This window comes from Trichosurus vulpecula, chromosome 1 (genome assembly GCF_011100635.1).
Source record: "Trichosurus vulpecula isolate mTriVul1 chromosome 1, mTriVul1.pri, whole genome shotgun sequence".
Taxonomy (NCBI): Eukaryota; Metazoa; Chordata; class Mammalia; order Diprotodontia; family Phalangeridae; genus Trichosurus; species Trichosurus vulpecula.
This window is the reverse complement of record NC_050573.1, coordinates 67,329,081-67,356,663: the sequence shown is the minus strand read 5'-3', so window position 1 is coordinate 67,356,663 and position 27,583 is coordinate 67,329,081. Positions and strand designations below refer to the sequence as shown.

The 27,583-nt window shown below is 48.8% G+C and overlaps 1 protein-coding gene across 1 annotated transcript in view; it reads left to right on the top strand.

Annotated features, from left to right (window-relative positions):
* UNC13A (unc-13 homolog A) overlaps positions 1-27,239 on the top strand; it is an 89,018-nt gene extending 61,779 nt beyond the window's left edge. The window contains exons 32-45 of the mRNA XM_036740784.1: positions 2,316-2,399; positions 4,568-4,645; positions 6,300-6,388; positions 6,802-6,954; positions 8,424-8,547; positions 9,579-9,584; positions 11,109-11,147; positions 13,819-13,848; positions 15,650-15,706; positions 16,064-16,144; positions 17,295-17,442; positions 25,655-25,747; positions 25,897-26,056; positions 26,915-27,239. Of these exons, the coding sequence (XP_036596679.1) occupies positions 2,316-2,399; positions 4,568-4,645; positions 6,300-6,388; positions 6,802-6,954; positions 8,424-8,547; positions 9,579-9,584; positions 11,109-11,147; positions 13,819-13,848; positions 15,650-15,706; positions 16,064-16,144; positions 17,295-17,442; positions 25,655-25,747; positions 25,897-26,056; positions 26,915-27,239 (1,467 nt within the window). The remainder of the gene's footprint in view (positions 1-2,315; positions 2,400-4,567; positions 4,646-6,299; positions 6,389-6,801; positions 6,955-8,423; positions 8,548-9,578; positions 9,585-11,108; positions 11,148-13,818; positions 13,849-15,649; positions 15,707-16,063; positions 16,145-17,294; positions 17,443-25,654; positions 25,748-25,896; positions 26,057-26,914) is intronic.
* Positions 27,240-27,583: the final 344 nt, after the last annotated feature.

Sequence of the window (27,583 nt, the reverse complement as noted above, 5' to 3'; positions counted from 1 at the left end):
TGCCACCCTGGTTACCCTCCTCTGGATGCTCTCCAGTTTGTCAATGCCCTTCCTATGATGTGCTGCTCACAAATGAAGACATATGTGGCCTGACCATTGCAGAGGACAGAAGGACTCTCATCTGCCTTATCCAAGACAGAATGCTTCTGTTAACACAACCAAAGATGGCATTAACATTTGAAGGCTTCCACATCACACTGTTGGCTCTTATTGAGTTTGGAGTCTTTTCACATTAATAGTCCATGTTTCTCCATCCTATACTTGTGCCACTGATTTTTTTTAACATAGGAGAGAGACTTTACGTTCAGCCTTGTTTAATTTCATCTTGTTAGATTTGACTCAACATTCCAGCCTTTCAAGATCTTTTGGGATCCTGATTCTTACATGCAATATGTTAGCTAACCCCACTAGCCTGTGTCTTCTTTGAATTTAATGAGAATTCTGTATGTACCAAGTCTCTTAAAAAAATGAACAAAATAGGGATGGGGACAGAATTCTGCTTTCTCCAGTAGTAAATTTCCACAAAGTTGATATCAAACTATTAATGGCCTCCATGAATCTAGTCATTCAACCAGCTCTGAAATCAGCTATTACCATCTAGTCAATATGTCTCCATTTTATCTATGGGGATACCATGAGACAGATTTGATGAATTCTTTGTCGAATGCAATCCAGTTATATTGTGGCTAAAGCATTTTCTTGACCTACCAATCTAGTATCCCTTTAAGAAAGGAAATTATGTTAGAGTGGGAAGATTTGTTCTTGGTCAATCCGTGCTGGCATGTTGTGATTACCACTTCTCTTTTTAAGTGCTCACAGACTGACTCTATAATGATCTGCTCTAGATTTTTGCCGTGAATTGACACCAAGTTCACCAGCCTGTAGTCTGAAAAGCTGTAGTTTTTCCTCCTTCGAAAGTAAGCACAGCACTTGCCTGTTTCTCTTTCTGTGATACACCTCATTCACAGCTAGGCCACCAAAAGAAGCTCACAGATATAGACTCAATACCCCGGGACGTGGTCTGTCCAGGCCTGGCGATGTGAATTCATTGTGAACATCAAGGGGCTTTCTTTCAAGAGCCTCATTTACCTTGGGTTTCAATTTCCTGTTAGCCATTTTTGCTCCTTTCATGCTGAAGATCATTTTCCCTGGAAGAGAAAAAAGAAGCACAATACAAGTTAAGTAATTCTGCCTTCTCTTTGTCCTGTCTCATCTTCTCCAAACCCAACTCCGCTGTGAATTCCCTATGTGACCTTGGGCTGGATGACCATTAATCAGGGGTGTTCTCTATGGAGTGGACTCCTGTTCAAGTATAGATTAGACCAGAGGTCTTTTCCAACTCTGAGGTTCCATGATTACAGATGTGCATGTCATCCCTGTCCAAGAGTTCATCCGTCCTGTAGCTGAAGGGATGATGCGGGGACCCAAATCCTATTCTCTGACATCATCTTCTTAGCCCACTGTTCATTCCCCAAATCCTACTTTCCCTTCTGAATTCTCTACCTTTACTAGGCAGCAGAAATGAAAACACCACCTAGGCACCCAGGTGTCTTTACTTTCCTGCCCAACTTTTCATAATCCTAAAGATGCTTCCTAGTTTCTTCATGGTACTATCATCTGTCGGCACATAAGTCACAAGAAGGTAATAGTGATTGTTGAGTTTGACAAGTCTTGGGAGGCTTTTTGTCCTGTCCCCAGGAAGACAGAAGAGCTCCCAGTTGGTGATATCGGATCGACATACAGCAGCTGCCACATCCCTCAGCAGGGAGTCACAAACCAACAGGATACATCCCTTTATCCTGCAGCCAATAATGGAAATCTTCACGATTAGAATCTTCATGGGTCTGGGTTCCTTAGGGCGTGGGGATTTAAGGATCAGACATCATGATCTGTAATGAGCTCAGCAACTTATAAAATATAGCTGCTTGGGCAGCTAGATGGTACAGTGGATAGAGTGCTGGACCTGGTATCAGGAAGACCTGAGTCTTCTGGGCTCAAGACGCTTAGCTGTGTGAATGGCCAAATCACTTAGTGGCTCTCTTTCTCAATTTCTTCATCTGTAAAATGGGGATAAGAACAGCACCTTCCTTGCAGTGAGGATCAAATGAGATGATATTTGAAAAGCACTTTGCAAGCCTTAAAGCAAAATAAAAATGCTAGCCACAACAACTACTGTTATGTTTATTTATCATCGTTATGGGGAGTTGGTTCATGGCCCTGTCCCCTTGCTCTTGCGACCTGTCCCACAACCATAAGAGGCAGAGCCCATCGGTCCACATCCTCCATCTGCTGACTTGTCTCTGTTTTCCCCACAGACAATCAGCAACGTCCTGTTGCAGTATGCTGAGATCATCTCCAAGGACTTCACCACCTACTGCTCCAAGGAGAAGGAAAAAGTGGTGACGTGTGCTCCCCTCCCCCTTCAGCTCCTGGGGCCCTGCTTGCCCACTCCTACTCCATTACCCTCCCCCCCATTTGGGTCACACAAATCTGAACACATGTGTGCATGTATGTGTATATGTGTTCACGTAAAGGAATGATCATGGGTATATGAAAGAGAGTGTGGTGTGGTAGAAACACTACTAGATTCAGAGGTAAAAGACCTAGGCTCAAGCCTTTGCTGTATTAGAACACCTTACGTCCTGGACAAGGAATTTTTCACTTTTGGATCTTAGTTTCCTCATCTATAAAAGGAGGGAGATTGGATAAAATGATCTCTAAGATGCCTTCCAACTTTAATTTCTATGAGTCTGTGAAAGAGACAGTCAGACAGAGACAGAGAGAGACAGACGGGGGGGGGGGAGGGAGGGAGGATGAGAGGCAGACAGAAGATAGGTATGCATCAGAAGGGGTATACATTTGTGTTGGTGTCTGAGGAGAGCTGAGTCTGAGTGTGTGTGTCTATGAGTGTGTGTGTGTCTAACTATATGGAGGGTTTTAAGACCACCACCTAACTAATATTAAAAATTTAGACCATCTAAAAGATAGGAACAGGGGACAGAACTGTGATTTCCTTGGTACAGGAAACTCTCTAGAGAGGGAACTCCCTCTCCCAATGAAAGTTAGCTGCTTCTTAGTAATATGTTCTTAGAGTTGCTTGCATCTTAAGAGGTCAAGTGACTTGCCCAGGGTCACACAGTCAGTATGTGTTAGAGGCAGCCAGGTCTTCCCGACTCCAAGGCTGGCCCCTCTATCCACCATGCTGCATTGATCAGTCCAGCTGTGATGTAGTTCCCAAGTGCGTCCTTTCTTCAATCTTTCCCAATCTTTATGTATGGTATAGCCTTCCTGCTTCTTACCTCAGACATGCTCCACTGATAGATAAACAGATACATAGATAGATAATAACAGAAAGACAGATAGCTAGATAGACAGACAGATAAATAAACAGACAGATAGACAGACAGACATCTATAGACGTGCCCATAGATGGACAGATATCTAGATAGAGAGACAGACAGATAGATGGATAGATAGACAGATAGATCTAGATGATATAGGTTTCTGTATAGAGATACATACAGATACATATATACATACATGTATGCACAATATACATACATGAACATATATAATAATATGTGAGCAGGCTCTCCTTTAGCTGCACCCGAGAACTGTTACTAGCAGGCTGTATGCAGAGAGTGGGGTACTGAAAAATGGCCTTCAGCATCTCAAAGGGCATGTACCCCACCTTCACTGGACAAGCATTCTGAGACTGAGAGTAACTTTCAAGCAAAAATGCATTCTATTTCTTTAAAGAAAAGCACGATGAAACCAGCTCAGAACACTATCTTCCCTTGACCCAATCCTCTTGAAGGAGCAGTATCTTAAAACTGCTTGGAGTAGGGAGGGCAGGAGGAACTTTTCCAAGGAGACATCATTTAGACCCATGTCACTTCTTGTCCACATTGACCTCAGTCGTACCAGACATTCAGTTCAACTCCATGGATGTAGTATTTGTGTATGTGTGTCTGTCTGCCCGTGTATATCTACATCTGAGGGTGGATGTGTGTATACAGAATGTATAACTGAGTGCCTGGATGTAACTAGACGTGTGTGACTTTCCTTTCTCCTACACCTAGTCGCCTCATCTGCCTACTGTCTCCATCACCCTTTCCCTTACTTCACCCCAAAAGTCTTTTTTCTATTCCTTTCCCTCAGGCCCTGGCTTACTTGGCCACTATTCTCAGTCCCTCCCATACACTAGGGCCGTAACTTACGCTCCCTTACCAGAAGAGGGTATGGCTCTGAGCCCCTAGACTTTCTTACTCTATCTTCTTCCATTGCCCAACTTCTGAGGGATCCCAGAGACTCCAAGTCCACCTTTAGTTTCCAGACAGGCTGCGAAATCCCAGTGTGACACTGGGCATGTCATCACCCCCTGTTTGGATCTCGGATTCCCATCTCTGCCTAAGAAGGCTGAAGTAATCCCAGCCCCTTCCCTGTTGTCTGGGGTGGAAGGTGGGGGCAGGGAAGCTGATCAGGGGTCTCTCGTGACCTGTGCGTGCATGGCAAGCCCCAGGGTATGGGTTCTGACCCTCTGGCATCTCCCTGCCTCTTCCCACAGCCATGCATCCTCATGAACAATACACAGCAACTTCGGGTACAACTGGAGAAGATGTTTGAGGCCATGGGTGGGAAGGAGGTAAGACCTGACTAGAGGGAAATGGGAAGATCAGGGGCCCTAGATATGCTCCCTCTGATCCAATGTGTCCTCAATGATCTCCTCTGTTCTCTCTGACCTGTATCACCTCTGAGACTCCCTTGCGTCCTCTTACCCAGAGCTAGGGCATCTCATGGGCTCCCTAGGCAAGTGCCCAAGATCAGTGGAAACAAAACTGTTAGCCTGGGTCCTTCCTCTTCCTTTTATGGATAAAGGGCCCTGAGGTGGATGAGTGAGAGCCAAGGTCCTGGCTCCCTCCTCCATCCTTACTCCAGACTCACTCAACTCCATTTACCTTGAATACCAAAGAAGAGATGACTGACCAGGAGGGCTCCTGGGATGGGATCAAGAAAGGAATATAGACCCTGGGTGGTATTCACAAGGGCCAGGACTGGGAGGATAAATAGACAAGAAAGTCTCCTTTTCCTTGTCCCTTATAAGAACTGCCTGGATGAAAGCATAAATGATGGATTTACCAAATTTACAGAGTATACAAAGTTAAAAAGGTGAGGGCATGTCAGGCTTAAGATCCATCAAGCACTTGCAGGCTAGCATTTTACAGCCAGTTCAATAAGGTGAAATTAGAGACAAATGTAAAAATATACACTTAGGTTCAAATAATCATTTTCAGAATTGTGTGTGTGTATGTGTTGTGAGGGGAGGGGGAGAGACATGAGTGGATAAACAGTAATATCTGAAGGTGACCTGTGGCTTTTAGTAAACTGAAAGTTGATTACGAATCATCTGTGTGACGTGGCCACCAAAAAAAGCTAGCAGGACCTCCAGGTGCACCAAGAGAGGCCTAGTGTCCAGCATGGGTCTGCTGATTGACTCTATGGGTGGCCCAAAAGTCCAGAACAGAATGAGAGACTTCCCACTGTCCCCTTCCCTGGTCAGAGCACATCCAGGGCCCTGGGTTCAGTTGTAGGTATTAGGTTCTAGGAAAGCCACTGACAACCTAGAGTATGTCCAAAGGAAAGCAATCAAAATGGGGAGGGAACTGGTGACCATGCTAAATATAAGCATCATGTGAAGGAAACCGGGCATTTTCCTGGGGGGATGTGGACCGTCTTCAAGTATGTGAAGGGCTTGTTTATGGCCCCAGAAGGTGGGACGAGGAACAACGTGGGTAAGTTTCAGTTTCAGCACCAATCCGTTTTAATGAGTATCTGTTAAGTGTTTACCATGTGCCAGGCACTGTTCTAGGCACTCGTAACACAAAGACAAAAATGAAACAGTCCCTCTCCTCAAGAAATATACATTTTACTAAAAAAGGGGGGCATTGTAAAGAAAAACCTTCCTAACAGCTGGAGCTACACAAACGTAGAAATGGCAGCCTCTAGTATTAGAGAGTTCCCCAGGGCTGAAGGTGTTCAAGCAGAGACTGGATGACCACTCCTCGAGATGTTAGAAGGGATTCCTTCTCTGATTGGGCTCAATAACCTTAGAGATTCTATGATTTTCTGGGCCTCTGGCCAAAGGTGTTGTCAGTCTAGCTAGTTCAATCAGTTGAGGGAGGTGATGCCTACTGACCCCAGGAGGTCTGAATCTCCAACTGTTCTGACTCTTCCTTGCCCCTCTGAGTGCATGAGTCCACTCTGACCACAGTCTCATCTTCATCCCTCCCTATCCCCAGCTGGATGCTGAGGCCAGTGACATCCTGAAGGAGCTTCAGGTGAAACTCAATAATGTGCTGGATGAGCTCAGTCGACTATTTGCCACCAGGTGTGTGAGTGTTTGTGTAGGTATGCCTGTGAACAGCATGGGGAGAACAGAGGGAAGGGGAGAATTAGGCCTCTGAACTCCTAGACCTCAGCTATTAGAGGACTCTGGGAAGAGGCCCAGGAGTAATGGGGCCAGGTGTGGGAGGGGGGAGAGGAGGGAGGGTCTGCATGTAAGAATTTCAATCCCCAAACTACAGCCTTGACCTCATCCTTCCTTCGATCATTCCATCCCTATGTCTCCCTGACCCAGTCACCCTGCTTTCTTTTCTCTATGCCCCCAAATACTCATTCCCCTGCCCCAGGCACTCTCCTCTCTCACCTGACCCCTTCTTTGCCTCTGCCCTCATCCTAAACGTCCCTGGTCTGGAGAATCGGGGTTGCCCTTCAGGCTGATGACTAGCCCTATGCCCCTAGCTTCCAGCCACACATTGAAGAGTGCGTCAAGCAGATGGGGGACATCCTGAGTCAAGTGAAGGGCACAGGAAATGTGCCAGCCAGTGCCTGCAGCAGCGTTGCCCAGGATGCTGATAATGTCCTGCAGCCCATCATGGACCTACTGGACAGCAAGTGAGTCCCCGGGGCCCAGAGGGAGGGAGGGGATCATGTAGAGCCAGGAGAATGAGGCATAGAGGGAGAAGGAGGGCTTAGTGAGTGTGGTAAGAATTGCAGAGTCTTATTATGACAGCTTCCTCATCTATGCAGCTTGGTGGTGCAGTGGATAGAGCACCAGGCCTAGACCTGGAAGACCTGAGTTCAAATCTAGCCTGAAGACACTTACTAGCAGTGCGTGACCCTGGACAAGTCACTTAACCCTGTTTGTCTCAGTTTTCTCATCTGTAAAATGAGCTAGAGAAGGAAATAATAAACCACTCCACTATCTTTGCCAAGAAAACCCCAAATGGAATCAGGCAGAGTCGGACATGACCAAAATGACTGAACAGCAATATAATCATAGAAGCTTAGAATCATGATTTTGGACTCTTAGACTCCAAATCACAGCTCACCCTTCCCTACTGCTTTAAGGCATACCAAGCACTTTCTGCATAGCAACTCTTTGATGTAGGTGGTACAAATATTATTGTACCACCCACTTTAAAGATGACAAAACAGGCTCAGAGAGAGGGATACGAATTTCCAAAAGTCAGCTAGCTATCAGGATATGAACCAAGGTCTCACCCAACTGCAACACCCTACTAGAACCGTTTCATTTTAACTTCATGGGATCATAATATTTAGAGCTGTAAGGAACTTTGTATATCTTCTAGTCCAATCCCTTTGTTTTATAGATGAGGAAACTGAGTCCCAGAGAAGGGAAGGAATTTGCCCAAGGTCATACAGGTACTAAGTAGTAGAGTCAGAATTTGAACCCAGGACCTCTGACTCAAAAATTAGTATCCCTCCCAGGACACCGTCCATAGAATCCTAGAACCTGAGACTAGTAGAATCTTAGGCACATAAAAGTCTAGAACCTTGGTTACTAGAATTCTAGAATCTTAGACTCTCGGAATTCTAGAACTTTAGTCCCATAGACTGCTAGAATCTTAGACAAATACTTTCTTGGATTGTTAGAAGCTTAGACTCACAGACTCTGTGAAATCCTAGAGTGCCACAGTTTTGGAGCTCACTATAAGGGACTTTCGAGGTCACCAGCCCAGGAACCAGTGGATACTTGTTAACTTGATTGTACTCAAGTAGAGCCTGGGGTTTACAGGAACCAAGTAAAGGGAAGGAAGGCTGGTGGCTTTTTGGGTTGGGGGGAAGGAAGTGGAGGAGAAGCATGATATGCTTGGAGACATGGTGGCCACCTGGGAACAGTGACAAGGGAAGCCTATGCCTGGGATCCTATCCAGCCTATAAGACATGAGTTCCCCTTCCCCGTATCTAGAAGGCATCAGGGAGGACCCGTGCTGCCTTTCTCTCCCCTCTGTCTGCTGTGCTCTCTGAAGTGGGAGAGGAGAGAGGGTCTGAGACACAGGTGAGGCCCCTGCCCACCCATGGATGCCAGCTCAGCTCCCCTACCCACTCCCCACCCCTAGCCTGACCCTCTTTGCCAAAATCTGTGAGAAGACGGTGCTGAAGCGAGTATTGAAGGAGCTCTGGAAGCTGGTGATGAACACAATGGAGAAGACTATAGTCCTGCCGCCCCTCACAGACCAGACGGTAAGTCTCAACAGGGGGCTGCCACCACCCACCTGTGTTCTGCCTCTGTCTCTGACCAGGCAGGCCCCAAGAACTTAAAAGTTCTTGGACAGGTCAGACAAGTCAGAGAACAGAGACATTCCAGAACCAAGAGATTAAGTAGAGAATAGAGTTTGGGTCAGAAGTCAGGGACATTATTAGGGAGTAAAAAGATCTGAGGATAGAGGTCAGAGATGTCCTAGAGCAGAGACAGGAGAAAGGTCCAGAAACAGAAAGGTCAGAAATCTCTTAGTTCTTTCTTCCATCTCCAAGAAGAGGTCCATTCTTTCAAAAGGACACCTCCAAGCTGGCTAGGGCAGGACTAGGTAGGAGAGACTAGCCTAAGAGAATGGAGCCTTCATCTCCCTCCATCATCAACGGGTCTGGGGCTGTAAGGAGGCTATGAGGGGCCCAGGGGAAGCGAGGGATCAACAAGGAAGGAGAATGGCCCTAGGGAAGAAGCAAGAAGGGAGGGCTTTGGGGAAAGGGTGGGGAAAGGGGAAGATGGGACCCCTCCAGTAGCCCTTTGTTGGATTCTTAACAAGTTGTCTGAGGCCACCCCAAAAGTGGCCATGTTTTCTGATTCCCATTCACCCACTGGAGAGATCCCCCTTTGGGGGGAGGGAGGGGTTAGTTCCAGTGACTTCAGGACACCCAACATAGAATGGAGCAGGGGGATTGAGTCATTACACCCAAGGTCTGAATGGGAGCAGAGGATGAAGAACTACTAGGAATGGTGGAAAGGACCCCTGGGCCCAAACCCTGAATCTGGTGGCCAGAGGTGAGACTTGTAGGAGCCGGGTTGAGCAAACGGTGCTGTCTGCTGGCCGACCCCAGAATGACTGGTTCCGCAGCCATCAGCTAAGCAGAGACCACCTTAGACTGATCCTCAGAGGCATAGGAGAAATGGCCCAGCCTGAGGTCTGGCCTAGAAAGCCAGGGCTGAGGCCCAACCCTTACCTAGAGGAGGCAATTTTTCGCTAACTCTTGATTATTCCACCCCCCTGCGGCAGATGATTGTAAGTACAGCAGCCCGTCTCTGTCTGTCTGTCCGCTCAGTGTTCAAACTTGGTTGGTCAGTCCCCTGTCTTGTGTGGCTGCACTCCACCTCACCACCCCAGCCCGGCCTTGGCCTTGGCCTCAGCACCTCCCCAATATCCCCATGTTCTCGAGAGCCCCTGCCTGGCCGGACTGCTTGGTGCCAGTTGGGGTACCCACCACGGGCACTGCCATTCAAGGATTCTGCCTCGTGTTTGTCTTGGGGGAGGAGGGGACCCCTGAGGGAGGGAAGGGATGTCCCTCTCCATCCCAGCCTTGCACTCTCTTCCCCATGCCCAAGATGGCATGGGTAGTGCCCACAGCCCTGCCTTTGAACAGCACAATCTGGGGGCAGAACCTATCATTCTATAATCTGTCTGCAATTCTGGGGATCCCTCTTTAGAAGCTGCTACTCCTGATTGCTCCTCTCCCCTTCTGTCTCTGACCAGAGATTACCTAGGAACAGGGTGGGACAAGGAATGCTATTGGGACAAACCTGTACCACACCACCACCACCACCACCACCCCCATCCCTAACTGGAGATCTCATCTAGACCCCCTGATTCCTTTCCCAGAGAATCACATAAACTTGCTTGGCCTGCAAAGATTTGGAATTGGAGATGCTCCCTCTCCCTGCTCCTTCTAGGAGCTGTCCTCTTCCCATCCCCACTAAGGGCTCTCCTACCCCTCCTTCCCAGCCTCAGAGGTTCCCTTCTTCCCTCTCCTCACCTCCCAAGGGTTCCCTTCTCCCCTTCCCTCCTCCCCATTTACCTATAAGCCAGGCCTTTGCTCCCCCCGCCCCCCCCCCGGGAAACAGGATTCCTTGGGCAGATGGGAACACCAGACTTCCTGAACCAGTATGGGAGGGGACACCTAAATGACCCAGGTCAAGAGGCTCCACCCCCCTTTCCATCTTAGACCCAACGGCTCAATGGGGGAGGGGGAAGGGGGAAAAGGCTTAGGGAGAAGACGGGTCCCAACATAATAGTAACATCCATGTCCCCTATAGGCTAACCCCAGGCTCCCCATTCACATACACATACACACACACATGCACACGTACACACACCCGCAGGCACACATGCATGCACAAGCACATACATGTATATATGAATAGGAACACAGACTTTCATACACACAGACATATACAAATACTTACAGATTCACACAGTTCCATAAATACTCTTATTCCCTCTCTAACACATAATTAGTATATGCCTAACACTATCCTAGGCATGCCAGGGAGTTACAAGAGAAACCTAAGACAATTCCTGAATTCCTGTGCTCACACACATACACACACACACACACACAATTCTAATAAACACACAAACATGTATGAATATCTTCCTTTAGAGGTACCTGCTCATACATGTAGACATGCACACCTTGTACACCGGGACCCTCGAGCACAGACAGAAACACACATACATACATGCCCAGCCTCACAACACCCCTCGACACCCCTTGGCACAGTTGATGGACTTGTGACATTGTTTCTACAGGGAACGCTCTTGAGAAAACATGGCAAGGGATTAGAGAAGGTAATGAGGGCTGATTCCCAGATGACCTGAGGCCCGGGCCCCACACTCAGCTCAGCCCATGCTAAGCCTGTGTGTCTGTGTGTCTGTGTGTGTGTGTGCTTGTGTGGGGAGTTAGACTGAGGATGGAAGGGGTAGAGAAAGTACAGGCGGCTGGGAAGGGATAGACAGATGGCTGGGAAGAGAGAGACGGGACAGACAACAGGGCTTGACTTTGTAGGGAGGTAGTTCTGTGTATGATGAATGTGTGTGTGTCTGTGTAAGTGTACAGGTATCTGCACGCTGAATATAATTTACTTCCCCTCACAACAAACACCCAATGGCCCCCAGCATGTGCTGAAATGTTTCAGTATCAGGCAATGGTGTACCAACAAGACCATCCCTCTGGCTTGGAGGGCTATTTCTTACACAATGATTGGCATTGTGATGGTTTGTTGAGATGGGATTTGACCTACAGAGAAGAAGGTGGAGTGTGTGTGTGTGTGTGCACATTGTTCACATGTATGTAGAGACAACCCCCTCTTTTCAACTTTACCTTCCTCCCTCACTGCTTGATGAGCAGGGGTTACCATTTCTGGCAGTGACTCCTTCATGAGTACTTATTAATGCCTTCCTGAAACAAGTCACTAGTGCATGGGCTCTCAGGATAGTGTATCCTGATGATCTGTGCATTTTGAGGAGTGAACTTTGGGGATGTGTTTTGTTTAAAAGTTGGGGCTGCCTGTTTTGTGTCCAGGTATGTGTGTGTGTGTATGTATTGATATGTTTGTATCTTTAATGTGTTTCTGTGTCTATATGCTTCTGGGTTTGTTTCATGTATCATTTGTATTTTCACATATATGTTTGTGTGTATACGTGTGTTTATCTGTTGACATTTGTGCTATCTATGTACATTTTTCTGTCTACCCACGTATCTACTGTGTCCATGTCTATGTCTGTGTCTGTGTCTAAATCTGAGTCTATGCCTCTGTTTTGTTCAACAGCTTGAATGAAGATATAAATTACGTTTATCAAATTTGCAGATGACACAGAGCTGGAAAGGAGAGCTACCACACTTTAAGAACAACAGTCAGGATCCCCAAAGATCTTGATGGGCCAAAACACTGGGTCAAATCGAGTAAAAATAAAGCAGTAGCAATAATATAAAGACCAATTCTTGGGTTCTGAAAGTTAACTTACCAAGTACAAGATGGAGGAGGTGTTTAGACAATAGTCTGTATGAAAAGGACCAGAGGGTTTTAGTGGACCACAAATTCAACATGAGTCAACACAGGGTGATACGGCAGAAAAATAAACAACAGCATTGGGCTGCATTGAGAAATATAGTGGTGTCCATGAGGGAGTATGCGTCAGCGTGTTCTGTTGGATTGTCTGCATTCTTTCTAGCTGCTTTTCAAGGCCTGGGGATGTGGCGGGGAAGGTTGTTTGTTTGTTTGGTTGGTTTTGGTCCTGCAGGGCAGAGAATACAGTCTGTATCTACCATAGCACAAGCATCCAAATAAATAGTAACGGTTGTTTCTCATTGAACTAAAAAAACCAACAAAAACAAAAACAAAAACCCCAATCTCCCATGAGGGAGGTAATGGTCCTGGCTGCACTCTGCCCTGCTCAGACCACGTCTGGGGTGGTATTTTCTTTTTCTGGGCACCAAAACACTGAAAGCATTTCAAGAGGACACCCAGGATAGTGAGGGGCTAGAGAGAATGTCAGCTGAGGATTAGTGGGGACATGGGCATGCTTAGCCTGGAGAAGAGAAGACTTAGGGGAACAGAATAACTGTCTTCTAGGATTTGAAGGGCTGTCATTTGTAAGAGGGATTAGATTTGTTCTGCTTGTCCCAAGAAGGCAAGAACGAAGAGCAATGTAGGAGTGGGGAGAGGGGCCGGTGACAGGAACATAGAATTCTGCTTTGTGCAAGTACCAGCTTTCTCACAATGGTCTCTCCAAGAGTGGAAAAGGCAGCCTTTAGAAACCAGCAGGGAGCTGCTTGTCTTGGAAGTCCTCAAGCTGAAGACAGGTGACCATAGGTCAGAGACAGGTTGAACTAGGTTCAAAATTTGAGTTTCTGTGATTCTATGGATCCGAATATGTGTGTTCATGTGTCTGTAGAAATTTCTGTATGTTGTGTGTATGGAATAAGTGTGCTGTGGTGTATGTGACCACGTATGAGGGATTGTGTATGTGGAGTCAAACTGTGTCATTCCCTGCCTCCCCAGGAGTCCAGAGCCAAGTTTTGTGGGGACTAGGGTTGGGGGTTGGGCTGGGGAGAGCTGGTTAGCCTTGCCTCTCCTCTCAGAGAAGGACTCAGGAGAAGAGGGTACCCATCCCTGGTGTGGGGGGCTGGCCCTGGTCTCGTGGCCTAGAGCCTTTCAATGTGGAAGACAATTCTCTCTCCACAGTCCTGGGTACCAAGCAAGGACCCAGTAGAACTAGAATGTTGACCTGGAGCCCTGAGTCATCCATCCAAGGATGGGATGAGAGGGTTGATTGGTTGGGGAGCGGGAGAAGGATTTTATAACTAGCTGGTGGGAAGAGGGAGAATGAGGGGGATGGGCAGGCTCCTGAGCTGTGCTCAGGTTGAGGATAGAGGGTGGGGGAATAGAAAGGGAAGTCCTACTGACCACCCCACCCCACAACAGTCAACGAAACCTCTGAACTCCTATTCTCTCCACAGGGCAGGGTGAAACTCCCCAGCCACTCAGACGTAAGATGTTGGTCTCTCACTGTCTGTCTGGCTTCCCCCTCTCTATATGCCCCTCCTTCCTCTCCTTGCGCCCCCACTCCCTTCCTAAACCTCTTGCCTCTGTGATCCTGTGTTCCCCAGAGTCTCTCCCCCCAGGGTGGGGAAAGCTGGATCCCTGTGCTGTCCTCTGTCTGTCCGCTCTCTTTTCTCTGTCTGTCCGGCTGGCCGACTTATTCATGTTGGTGGGGGGAGGAGGAGTGGATGGGCTGGAGACCAGAGGCCTATACCCCCTGAAGCCCCCCTAAAAATGAACACAATCCATTGGTTGTGGGCTTTCTGGGTTCTTTTCAACACCCCTTTGTCAAATTAGCTTCATAACACCTTTCCAGAGGTAGGCCAGGCAGGGATTACCATCACCATTGGATAGAAAAGAAACCTGAGAAAGGCTCTGATTGAGGAAGGGACGTTGCTCGAGATCACACAGCCAGTTAGTTGAAGAATTATAGAACCATAAAGGAGACTTTAAGTACTATCTGATCCAACCTCTACATTCTAGGGACAGAGAAACAGACCCAAAAGTAAAGGTGACTTGCCCAAGGCCACACAATGAGGGTGTGGCAAGGATGGCACTAGGACCCCAGGCTTGCTCTCTTCTAGGGATGTGGAACCTGTGACCTAGAGGCCACATGTGGCCCTCTAGGTCCTCAAGTGTGGCCCTTTGACTGAATCCAAACTTCACAGAACAAATTCCCTTAATAAAAGGATTTGTTCTATAAAACTTGAACTCAGTCAAAAGGCCTCACCCGAGGACCTAGAAGGCCACATGTGGCCTCGAGGCCACAGGTTCACCATCGCTGTATACCATACTACTTCCCATGGACTGCCCCACTACTTGCCAAGCCCTTGCTTATTGTGACATCCAGGGGTTGGGATGGTGGCAGAGGTGGGGATCAAGAGGGTAAATGGAGTGCTTTTCCATGAAGGTCATCAGTGGCTTCTCCTGAACTCATCATTCCTTGTTCCTGGAGATAGAACCCAGGGGCCCCTTGGGAGGGGCTACCTCCCTCTCTGGAAGCCCCTTCCCAGATCCCATACTTGAGACTCCAGACAGAACAAGGAACTGTTACAATGACCAACTTGCCTTCAGCCTCTGCCTAGCCTGGGCCTAGTGACATCTGGCCTCTTGCCTACCCCCAGACTCTATTCTTTTTTTTCTCCCCTAATCTTTTTTCTTGCCTCTGGCTCTTTGGGCTCTTGAGGGGAGAGGTGGAACTTTTCAGGACTCCACATGTCCCCACTCTGGGGTGGGGACGTGACTTCCCCAGATGAAGTCCTACCCTAGAGATAAGGGTAGTTTTTGAGAACTACCGTCCACAGAAGGTTCAGCCCCAAACCAAGCACTGCTGCCTAGATTTTATGGCCCTACAGGTCAGGGAACCATCCAAGTCAGCACCACTCCCCAAGTTCTGGGGATCCCCTCAGAATGGCCCGCCATGGCATCCTGAGTCCAGGGATCTTGAGACTGTGCAGGAATGGAGACCAAGTCCCTGGAGTCCATCCCTAGCTATGGACCAGCCTTCACCTCTTCCTCAGGTGGCCATGTGTGCCAGCCTCCATCTTGCCCTAATGCCAGGAGGCCTGGAATTTGCCTCCCTGCCACCATGGCTCTGGGCACATCAGCCCTGTAGAGGGTAATGTGGCTCAGGCCAGGTCCAGCGAAGGGGCAATGCTCAGTACAGCAGGGTGGGGTGGGACCCAGGGACATGGGACCCTGCAGCCATATCCTTACCCCCTTCTCTGGGTATCTCTGTGTGTTCTGCAGGGGACTCAAATGATCTTCAATGCTGCCAAGGAGCTGGGCCAGCTCTCAAAGCTCAAGGTGAGCTGGGGGTACAGAGGAACAGACTTGAGGAGGTTGAGTGGTGGTGGTTGGGGCAGAAGTCTTCATACCGACTTCCTCAGTTCAGGTTTCAGGCCCTCCAGAGGGAGCTTGGGGTCAGGGATTGGAGGCTATAAAGGGCTCCATCCTTGACCTCCACTTTCAGGACCCTGGAACCTGCTCAGAATATAGACTGCCTGGGTAAGAAGGGCCCCAAAGGCTGAAAATTCCCCCTTAAGCACCTCCAGAGTCCAATGCCCATGGGCTCTTCACTGCCAAGCCTGGGAAGACAGATCATCCAGTGCCTGAATTAGTGTGTCAGCTGACAGTCATTCAACCTTCTTCCCTTTCTTCTAGGACCACATGGTACGGGAAGAGGCCAAGAGCTTAACCCCCAAGCAGTGCGCTGTGGTGGAGTTGGCTCTGGACACTATCAAGGTGAGTAACCACAACCCCAGGACCCCCAGCTACAAGACAAATGGAGAAAATGGGAGCTGGAAGGGCCCCTAAAACACAGAATGTCAGAGCTGGGAGGGCCCTTAGAACACAGTGTCAGAGCTGGGAGGGCCCTTAGAACCCAGGATGTCAGAGCTGAGAGGGCCCTTAGAACACAGAGTGTCAGAGCTGGGAGGGCTGTTAGAATACAGGATGTCAGAACTGGGAGGGGCCTGAAAACACAGAATGTCAGGGCTGGGAAGGCCCTTAGAACACAGAATGTCAGAGCTGAGAGGGCCCTTAGAACACGGAGTGTCAGAGATGGGAGGGCCATTAGAATACAGGATGTCAGAGCTAGGAGAGGCCTGAAAACACAGAATGTCAGGGCTGGGAAGGCCCTTAGAACATAGAATGTCAGAGCTGAGAGGGCCCTTAGAACATAGAATGTCAGAGCTGAGAGGGCCCTTAGAATACAGAGTGTCAGAGCTGGGAGGGACCTTAGGACTCAGAATGTCAGAGCTGGAAAGGCCCTTAGACCATGGAGTGTCAGAGCTGAGGAGGGCAAGATTTGAGGTGGACTTGGAGTGAGGCATTGAAATCATTAAGGAAGGAAGAAGAACATCATGGGGGGCTTTAGGACATCCAGCGTCAAAGCTGGAAAGAACCTTAGAACATGAAATATTAAAGGGGGGGGGAGGTTAGGACTTACTTACAGGGCTAGAAAGGAGTTTAGGATTTTAAATGTAGACTATCAGAGATAGAAAGTGCCTTAGAGATCCTCCAGCCCAACCTTGGCCTTTTCTGGACATCCATGGAGTCTTCCCCATAGAATGTGAGCTCCTTGAGGGAAGAAACCATGCCTTTGCCTTTCTTTCTATCCCCTGGGCTTACCCAGTACCTGGAAACTACTAAGCACTGAAGAAATGCTGGTTGATTGAGTGATATGATAGCTGGGGCCCAGAGATGGGAAGGGATTTCACCAGTCACATTGCAAGTCAGGGACAAGAGCTGAGAATAGAACCCAGGCATCCTGATGCTTCTTCCAGCAATCAGCCCACCATACCCATCTCAGTGCCCTGGGAAAATGTGGCTTTGGTGCTCCTAGACTCAGAGGGAATCTTTGCAAGCCCTGACTCAGCCTCTCCCTTCACAGCAATACTTCCATGCGGGTGGCGTGGGGCTCAAGAAGACCTTCTTGGAAAAGAGCCCAGACCTGCAGTCCCTCCGTTACGCCCTGTCTCTCTACACGCAGGCCACAGACCTGCTCATCAAAACGTTTGTCCAGACTCAGTCAGCTCAGGGTAAGATCTACCCACCTCCTTCCCTTGTCTACAGCTGGGCACAGCGTGGCGGGAGGGGAGGGGGGTTCATGCCTGGCACCCAAACCTAGGCACTGGGGAGCACAGAGAAAGCCCGGGTGCCCCTCAGTCCATTTCTCTAACCAATGACAGCTGTCTTCTTCTTTCATCCTCAAGGTCTCTGTTCCAGGCTGGGTCATAGAATGGGGGTGGGAGAAGGAAGGAGCAACACTGGGGGAGGTTTAGTAAGAGCCTCCACAATATAAGAGGAAGAGCGAAACATCATTTTAGAGTTGAACACTGTGGGTGGAAGTTGGACAGTCACTGCTGGGTGGGGATGAGGAGGCCACCCCAAATTAACTTCTTCAGCGACAGGTTCTTTTGACAGGAAGCAAGAATCCCCATGTCCCTTGGCTTAGAGGAGGGTGAGGAAAGTTAACATCTCTGGCTTCCTCTCTTCTTTTTGGTTCTCTCTTGGTCCCTTTCTGGGTCAGTGCCTAAGACTGAGGTGACTGGGTTGCAGGAAAGGGGGGGAAGTGTCTTCTCATGGAAGAGGCCCCAGGCTGCCTCATAGAGCCTCTACATCCCTATCATTAACTACAGGGCTAGTGGGAGGCAGGTCCATGTAAGCAGGGGCCTGAGCAGATCCTTCAGTTCTATTCTGAGCTGGATCACTGACCCTCTGGGGGTCTCCCTGTTCAAAGTGCCTTTTTCCATGACAGAAATCCATTTAAAGAGGACCTTGGCGGGGGGAGGTGCATGAGCACAGGGTGGGATCTTGGAATGGTCTTCTAAAGTGATTGTTGGCGAGTGTGACTCTTCCTCATACCTGTAGAGAGATCCCTGAGAAGGTTGGGCCTAGCTGGGAATGGCAGGGGAGGGGAATAGAAGCTAAATAGGATGGACTTCTTGACTTTCGCCTGACTCAGCCCAATCCTAGATTGTACATTCATTGTAACTCAGAAGCCAGGGAGAAGTGATTGAGATGCCCTCCACAAGTCCCCACCAGTCCTTGGGTTTAGGGGAAGGGGTATCTGGAAAAACAAGGAGAGTTACCCACCCATCCTGAGCCTGATGAGGAGTAGGGCTGGGGGCCATAGACCTTCCCCCTCCTCTGCCTGCCACTCTAGTGCTCTGACCTAACTCTTGCCCCTCACAGCCCGGGGGCTAGTCTGTCTCATCTGTCCATCTGTCTGTCTGTTGGGAGCTGATGTTTCTCTCTTTCTTGTTTTTTCCTTCCTTTCAACTCCCAACCCTCTCCTCACTCTCCTCTCTCCCTCTACAATACTTTTGTTTTCCCCCTGTGCCTCTTCTCCTGTCTCCTTGTCTCTGGGGTGTCTCTTTCTGTTTATCGATCTCTGTCTCTATGTTCTTTTGTGGGCCTCATTGACTTTCTCACTTTCCCTGTGTCTATCTCTTGGGTTTTTTCTCTATTATTTCACGTTCTTTACCTCTTGGCCTGTCTCTAATTGTCTGTCTCCTGTTTCTCTGCCTCTCTCTGGGTTTCCTTCTTTGTCTCTGTTTTCCCTATTTCTTTCTTTATCTTTTTCCTCTCTCTGTGTCTCTCCTTTCACCCTTTACTAGTCCATGGTGGAAAAGGTATTAGGTTTACTCTTAGTGAAGAAATTTATCCTGAGAAGGGTACGTCTCTTTGCCCGCCTGCCCGTCCCTGGTACCCTCTCCCTGCACTCTCGGTGCCCTGGTCGCTGCCCCTCACTCCCTGAAGCACCCTCCCAATGCCCCAGCTAGTAAAAGGCCCCATCCCTTGCTCCCTCCCTCTGTCCCCGTGGCCGGCCTGGCAGCTGAGCCAGGCCTGCTATGCTCATATCCACTGGGGTGTACCCTGGCCACCCCAGCTCCAACTTCCCCCTCTCCACCATGGGGCCAGGGATTTAGGATCTGAGTTGGGGGAGGGACAGGAGGGTTGGGGGATGGGAAGGCACAGCAGGTTGCTGGTTCCAAAGGGGAGGGTAGGAAAGGGAAGGGCTCTGGGCCAGAAGATAACCCAGGTATCCCACCACCAGCCTGGCCCAGGAACCACTGGGTAGAAATCCCGGGACCTAATAACCCAGTTTTCTAAACCACGTGTAAGCATTTTTCTTAAACTAAGACAACCCTCATTAGAATCATAGAATGTCTGAGCTAGGAGGAACACGAAAGACCATCTAGTTGAATCTTCCCATTTCACAGAGGAGAAAACTTAGATGTAAGAAAGGGGAAGGGGAGGAGGGGAAGTTGAGGGGGAGGAGTCCTATTTCTCCAAGAGTTAATTCCAGATTCAGTTATCTCGATCTGAATTTTAGGTCCTCACTCTCCTGAACTGATTCATTGGTCCTGTCCTTCCTTGGACCAGTTCGACTCTCTCCTAAGCTAGATCCTTCTTATTCTAAGCTAGATCCTATTTTTTTCATACCAGATCCCAGTTCTCTCAGTCTAGATCCTAGCACCACCCACTGCCTCATTTGGTACATGCCTCAAATCCCTAGTGGTCAGGTGCAGTGGGACCCAAGGCCTTCTGAAGAAAGGAATGAGCTTTTTTTCCATCATTTCCTTCAATGTGGGGGCAGGGGCAGCTTGGCAAGGCCCTTCCCCTTGGAACCAGCAAAACAGGGTGGGCCTCAGGCTCTGACTCCCCCAATCCCATGGTGGGGGACCCAGCACTTCTCTCTCCTTTGCCTTGGGGGCCTGGCCCTGCCCGATGTGTGACCCATCCTCCAAACCTCCCTTTTTACCCTCTCCACCCCTTACCCTGAACTCCCTTGGGTCTGGTTTGACGCTTGCATACAAAGCATCGGATTCCAGAGGGGAGGGAGATGAAGCTGAGCATGTGACTTGTTGGGAGTGGGGGGAGGGGCTCAGCGTCTGAGCCCCCAGGGCAGGGAGATCCATGGACTCCCCCCAGCCTGGATCTACTTCTCTTTAGCCCCCAGCCAAGCTGACCTGGTATGGTTCTGCTTGGAATAAATGATTCCCATCTCATCCCCTTTGCAGCCGCCACCTCCTCTAGTCCCAGCCACCTGCTGCATGTCCCATTTGGCAAGCCTGCCCTCATGGGGGATGGGGAGCTGCCTGCAGTGTGGTGGGGGGTGGGGGAGGGTGGGCAGAGTGGGAGACGAACCGGGACCCAGACTGCTGGCGGCAACAGGTCCCACTTTGGGGCGGTCACTGGTCCCACTTGAAGGTAGGTCCTGATCCCTCTTTCTCCACAAGGCCATGTTGACATTCATCAAGGAAAGGCTGCAGAGGGAGCCTGAGACACAGCCCCAGGGCCAGTACTCCAGTCTAGATTGAGAGTGTCCTCTAGACAGACCACACTGGAATATTATATTTGGGGAACCGTATTTTAGGAAGGACAGAGACATGTCGGGGTAACTAGAAAGGAGGGAGAGCAGGGGACTGAAGCATCATGGGCCTCATTTGAAGGAACTGGAACTGTTTGTCAAAAGAGAAGAAGAGATTTAGGAGGACCGTGATCGCTGCCTTCAAGTGGGCGAAGGTCTATTATGTGCAGGAAGACTTTGTCTCTTTCTATCCCCCAAAGCCAGGAAGAACTAGGAGCAATGGGTGAAAGTCATGGAGAGGCAAAGTTGAGATCAATGTAAGGAGGAATTTTCTGATCATGAGAGCAAACCAACAATGGAAGGAGAGGGGTGCCTTGTAGGTAGTGAGTTCCTTGTCACTGGAGGTGTTCAAACAGGGACTGGATGCCCACTTGCCAGGGATGTTATTGAAAAGATTCCTGCTGAGGCCAGAGTTAGAATTGCCTTCTGTGGTCCCTCCCAGCTGTGAGGTTCCATGGTCCTATGGATGTGAGTTCATGACAGATGCCACATGAGCCATCAACATGGCAGGGCACAAGAACTAAGGCTGAACTCACAGAGCTGCTTAGGATGGACAAAAGAGTATTCTGGCTGGGAACCACATCGGTACTGTGGCCACTGGCCCAGGGCCTGCATTTCAGTGTTATGTGATTTACTCAAAGGTGAGGAGGCCCTGAAGGGTCCCATTCAAGTCACTTCCCAAAAGATTGATTGAAATACCAAACACCAAAGAGCTGAAGCAAGTGCCCAGATCGAGATAAGAGACTTTAGAACCTGGATCACAGAATGTTAGAGCTGGAAAGGACCTTAGAACATGGAAAATCAGAAAGAGAAGAGACCTTAGAACGTAGAACACAAAATATAAACCTGGGAGTTACCTTGAAACAGAACAAAATGTCAGAACTGGAAGGGATTTTAGAATGTAGAATGTCAGGACTAAGAAAGGACCTTGGAACACAGAATGCCAGATCTGGAAGAAAGGAACCTTAGAATACTGGTCAAGAACTGACTCAGTAACTGCATTGCGTGGCTTAAAGTCATTTCTATTACTTGTGGCTACAAGAGAAAACCCGGGCTATGGACACCATGGTCAAACTCTTCATCCAAGCTGAGGATAGTTTAGATATTTATAATCTTTTGAGAATAGAGGGGGGGTGAGAAATCAAGTGAAGGTAATACAAAGTTAGGAGGGGAAGGTACGAAGTTAGAAGGCTGATCAATTCAATAAACATTTATTAAGCACCATGTGCCAGACACTGTGCTAAACGAAGTGACTAAAGTATACAAAATTGGGAAAAATGAGAGTATGCAAAATAATGAGGCTCAGGAGCTGAGTGATGGGTTTTGCAATGTTCTGAGGAAAAGGTTATATATATTGACAGAGAATTGATGACAGCAAGTTAAGCAGGTTCTTTTCATCTCTTGCCTCCCTGGAAGGAGTACAATTTACATGGAAAAGCTCACTTCTCCCAGTCCCTCAGGGAAGCAGTATCCAGCTTGTCCTTAATCCTTCGCAGTAATGCCAAACTGTGTAGCATCACAGCAAAGACAGGCTTCGAGGTGATTCTCTGACATAGAACATAGAATCTTAGAGCTGAATGGTGCCTAAGAATAGCGGCGCCACTGAAGCTGGAAGCAACCTTAGGGATTATCTTGTCAAACCCTTTTATTTCACGGCTGAGAAAAGTGAGACCTGGAGATGGAACAAAAAGGGAGGCAAAGGAGAGAGTAGGATTCGTGTCCCCAATTCCCAGTCCAGAGGTCTTCCCATTGTATCATGTGACCTTCTCTACTGACAAAACTCCCTCTATCCCACCATGTCCATTCTAACATAATAACTGAAGACCAAGCAACTCAAATTTCTGTTTATTACTACAAGGTTTTCAAAGTGCTTTCCTCCTGTCACTCCATGTGGTAGGTAGTACAAAAGGAAGAAGCTGAGGATCTTAGTGATTAAATGACTTATCTATGATCACAAACCTAGCAAGTGTCAGAGGCAGAACTCAAGCCTCAGTGCCTGGATTCTAAGCTGTGTTATCCACTACCCCACAATGCCATACATGTGACCCTAGTTACACAGCAAAATTAATTCTTTCTTCCTTAAGAGAGATGCCATGGCTTCCTGATGAGACTTAGGAAAAAGCCAAGTTATATTAGTAACATATTTGCCATCAGGGGGTGTTTTCCCAATCTAACCCAACAAGCATATATTAAGTGTCTATGGCAACAGAGATAAAGACAAAATAAAAAAGATCCCTGTCCTCGAGAAGATTACATTCTACTGGGGTGGGGGAGGGGTGTGTAGAAGGGTGCCATATGTAAACCTGGAACTAAATACAAGATAACTGGAGGAGGTAAAAAGCACTAACAGGCAGGGAGCTGCAGAAGGTCTTGTAGGAGGTAAAACTTGGGTGAGGCCAGAATGAAGCTGAGGATTCTAAGAGATGGAAGTAAGGGGGCATTGCAGGCATAGGAGGCAGCTTGTAAGTATAACGGTATGGAGGTGGGAGATGGGAGGCTAGGCTTTCGCCAAAAGAAGAGCAAGTGGGCTGAAGTACTGAGTTCATATGAAGGGGGAGTAACATGGAATAAACTTGGACAAGTAGGTGGCAGCCAGACTGTTCAGGGCTTTAAATACCTGAGAAGTTGCTATTTTAATAATGATGATGATGATAGCTAGTATATTTACATAGCTCTTTATACATATTATCTCATTTGATCCTTATGAGCCTATGAAGCAAATATCATTAGCCCCATTTTGCAGAGGAGGAAAGCAAGGGCTGGGGAGCTTAAGTGACCAGCCCAGGGTCATACATCTAGCAAGCATCTAAGGAAGTATTTGAATTCTTATCTCCCAGACTCCAGATTCTATACACTAAAGGTGTCAAACACACATCCCCCCATACTTCCAAGAGCAGCCTGAACCAGATTAAAATGTAATGGGAAAATATTTAAGAAAATAAAAATACAATAGAACATAGATAATGTTCATATGTGATTTTCTAAGTTAATATAGTCAGTTGGGATCTTTATGTACAGTTTAGTGGCCCCATTTCTATTTTAGTTTGACACCACTGCACCCCCTAGTTGCCATGCATATCCTAAAGGCAATAAAGAACTGCCTCATTGAACCACTTTCAGCCTGAGTTTTCACATATGTAAAATGGGGATGGGCAGCTAGGCGGCGCCATGGTGCACAAAACACCAGGCCCGGAGTCAGGAGGACTCATCTTCTCGAGTTCAAATCTGGCCTCAGACACTTACTAACTGGGTGACTCTGGGCAAGTTAAGTCTCTTAACCCTGTTTGCCTCAGTTTCCTCATCTGTAAAATGAGCTGGAGAAGGAAATGGCAAACCACTCCAGTATCTTGGCCAAGAAAACCCCAAATGGGGTCATGAAGAGTTAGATATAACTGAAAAAAAAGAAAGATAATAATAGCATCTATCTCACAGGACCATTGTGAGGCTCAACTGACATATTTGTAACATACTTTGCAAATCCTTAAAGTACTACATAAAATGTAAACTATCATTAATAGAACAGTTAGCATTTACATTCTGCTTTAAGATATGTAAGGCACTTTACAGCTGTTTGAAAATGATCAGGGGGCTTTAGTGGACCACATGCTCAATATGAGACAACTGTGATGTGGATGGGAGCCCACAGTGTGATACAGCAGCCAAGAAAGCTTACTTGATCCTAGTCTGCTTTAAGAGACTCACAGCTTCCAGGAGTCAGGAGGTGATAGGTCCTTCACACTCTACCCTGGTCAGACCACATCTGAAGCACCATGTTCAGTTCAAGGTGCCACAGTTTAGGAAACATATTGATAAGCAGAAGGGTGTCTAGAAGAGGGCAAGCAGGATGGTGAAGGATGCCACATGAAGAAAGGCTGAATGAGCTGAAGCTGTTAAGCCTGGAGAAGAGAAGACTTGGAGAGACATGGGAGCTGTCTTCAGGTTCTCAAAGGGTTGTCATATGGAAGAGAGAGTAAATGTCCTCTGCTGGGCACCAGAGGGCAGAACTAAGAGCAACAGTGGGTGCTGGAAAGAAACAAAAGTAGGATTGATATAAGGAGGCAGAGGAGGAAACTAGAATAATTAGAACTCTCAAACTGTAGCAGGCTGCGTTAGAATATCGTAGGTTCAACAATTCAGTTCAGCAAGCATTTATTGAGCATCTGCTATGGGCCAGGCACACTGCAGGGTGCTAAGGGAACAAAGGCAACATGAAGCTGCTCCTGCCCTCAAGGAATTTATGTTCTGTCGGAGGAGTCTGCACAGCTTTGCCTCAGGACCACTGTCTCCTCAGATACTTCTCCTAAGGGCTAGGTAATAGAAAAGGGGTGCCAATCATTTAAAATAAGAGCCACAGACTTTCAATGTTAGCTGGGTGACTTCTTGGTGGGCAAACTGTAGTGAGGACATTATCCCCAGAACTCATCAGCCTAGTGGCCTCAGATGTTCCTCCTAACTCTGAAATTTGGTGGTCTCATTTAATCTTCACAACAACCCTGTGAGGCACTGGTAGGATTATCCCAACTACTGATGGAGAAACTCAGACGTGGAGAGGTTAAGTAAATAGCTAATGGGTGCTCAGTAAGTGTCGGAGGTGGAGTTTGAAGAAAGGGTTAAAGCTGGAGCTGCCTGCCTGCCTAAGTTCATCATTCTCTCTATCCAAGGTTCCTATCCAGGACTCTTCCTGCTCCCACTTCATTGCCTCCTCTCCCCATTCCCCTCTGGAATGACCTGCCCCATTAGTGCTGCTGACCTGAGGCCGCCAGCATGGGTATGGGGTGGGGTGGGGTGGGGTGGGGTATGTGAAGAACACTGCTTGTGGTCTCTAAGTGGAGGACAGAACTCATACCCACTGTCTCCCGCCCCATCACCATCAGGATCGGGAGTGGATGACCCTGTCGGTGAGGTTTCTGTCCATGTGGAGCTCTTCACCCACCCAGGTACTGGGGAACACAAGGTTACAGTGAAAGGTAAGTGCGAGTTGGAAGGTGTGGGCTTGAGCCTCCTGACTTCTGTCTGCTAGACAGCCCTCAGCCAGCTCAGTTGAGAGGCCAGATCAGGGGGAGGGCCTGGTGCATCTGACTGGAGCCTCATATGCTCTCTCCTTCCTCTGAAACAGTTGTGGCTGCCAATGACCTTAAGTGGCAGACATCAGGCATCTTTCGGCCCTTCATCGAGGTCAATATCATTGGGCCCCAGCTTAGTGACAAGAAAAGGAAATTTGCCACCAAGTCCAAGAACAACAGCTGGGCTCCCAAGTACAATGAGACCTTCCAATTGTGAGTAGGGCTGGGCCCGGGAGGACACGTACAAGTATTTAACAAGTCACGTCTCTACTAGTAGCATCTACATGGGACAAACAGTTGAATAGGGGTAACAATATATTCACAAACATAATATCTGTGCAAACATCTGCTCTAAAGAAGCAGCTCTATAGGAAACATCTGCCTAGGCATAATCTGCTGCACAAAAGTAACACCTGCACAAGTCCATTTACAGGTGCAAAATTCGTACACGCCTAAGTGTTTGCATAGAAGTAACACCTACATAAACATATGTGCAGATGCAAGATCTGTGCATGCATAATCATCAATGTGGTAGCAACATCTGCCCTGCGTAGGCCTAAGCAACTTCACTGCAGAAACATCTGTACTGGTATAAACACCTGCACAAGGAAGAACACCTGCCCAAATATATGCATCTGTAAAGGGGTAGCATCTGTACAAGGTCTGTATAGGCATAAACATCTGCACAAGAATAACAATGGCACAGAGGGACTATCTGTACAGCAAGAGCATCTATCTGTATGGAAGTCCCATTTTTATCGAATTAACAACTACCTAATAGACGGGTTGGGTTTAGGGTCAGGAGGATCCGGGTTTAAATCCACCTCTGAAATTTGCTAATACTGCGGATCTGCGCAGGACACAACCTCTGTGTGCCTCCAGCAGTCCTGTCGGATTTATCTATTAAGTCCCAGACTGGCTGGTGGAGGGCGCTGTGCCCCGCGGCGCGCTCTGGCCAGGTGTGCCCGCCTGAGTCAGGTGTGCCCCGGCGGAGCCTCTCCGGCCCTGGGGTGTTGCGCGACCCGAGCCGAGGCTGCCGAGTCTCACCCCGCCCCTCCCCCGTTCCCCCAGCACGCTGAGCGCGGACGCCGGCCCCGAGTGCTACGAGCTGCAGGTCTGTGTCAAGGATTACTGCTTCGCACGCGAGGACCGCACGGTGGGCCTGGCTGTGCTCCAGCTGAAGGAGCTGCTGCAGCGCGGGAGCTGCGCCTGCTGGCTGCCCCTGGGCCGCCGCATCCACATGGACGACACGGGCCTCACCGTCCTGCGCATCCTCTCCCAGCGCAGCAACGACGAGGTGGCCAAGGAATTCGTCAAGCTCAAATCGGACACCCGCTCAGCTGAGGAGGGCGGAGCCGGACCCGGGCCCGGGTCTGGCCAGGGGCCTGGGCCCTAGGGAGCTGGGCTGGGCTGACGGGGAGGGGCCCCGGGCCTGCCCTGGCCGGCTCTGGCTCGGGGAAGCTCTCTCTCTCTCTCTCCGGGCGCTGGGCAGCCCGGGAGGCCCCTCCTCCCACTGGCCCCAGCCAGGGAGAGTTGGGGAGGGGGAGGGACCCTCTGCTCCTGCCATCCCCACTAGGGGGTTAGGAGGGCTGAAAGAGATGAGGCGTGCCCCACTCCATCTCACCCTAGGGACTGGAGAGGGCTTCGAGCCTTTGTTTTCACGGCATACTCCACCCATTCTGTCCCGCTGGGCAGCGAACGGAGGGAGTAGGGGAGATTAGGTTCTGTCTTGAACTCCCA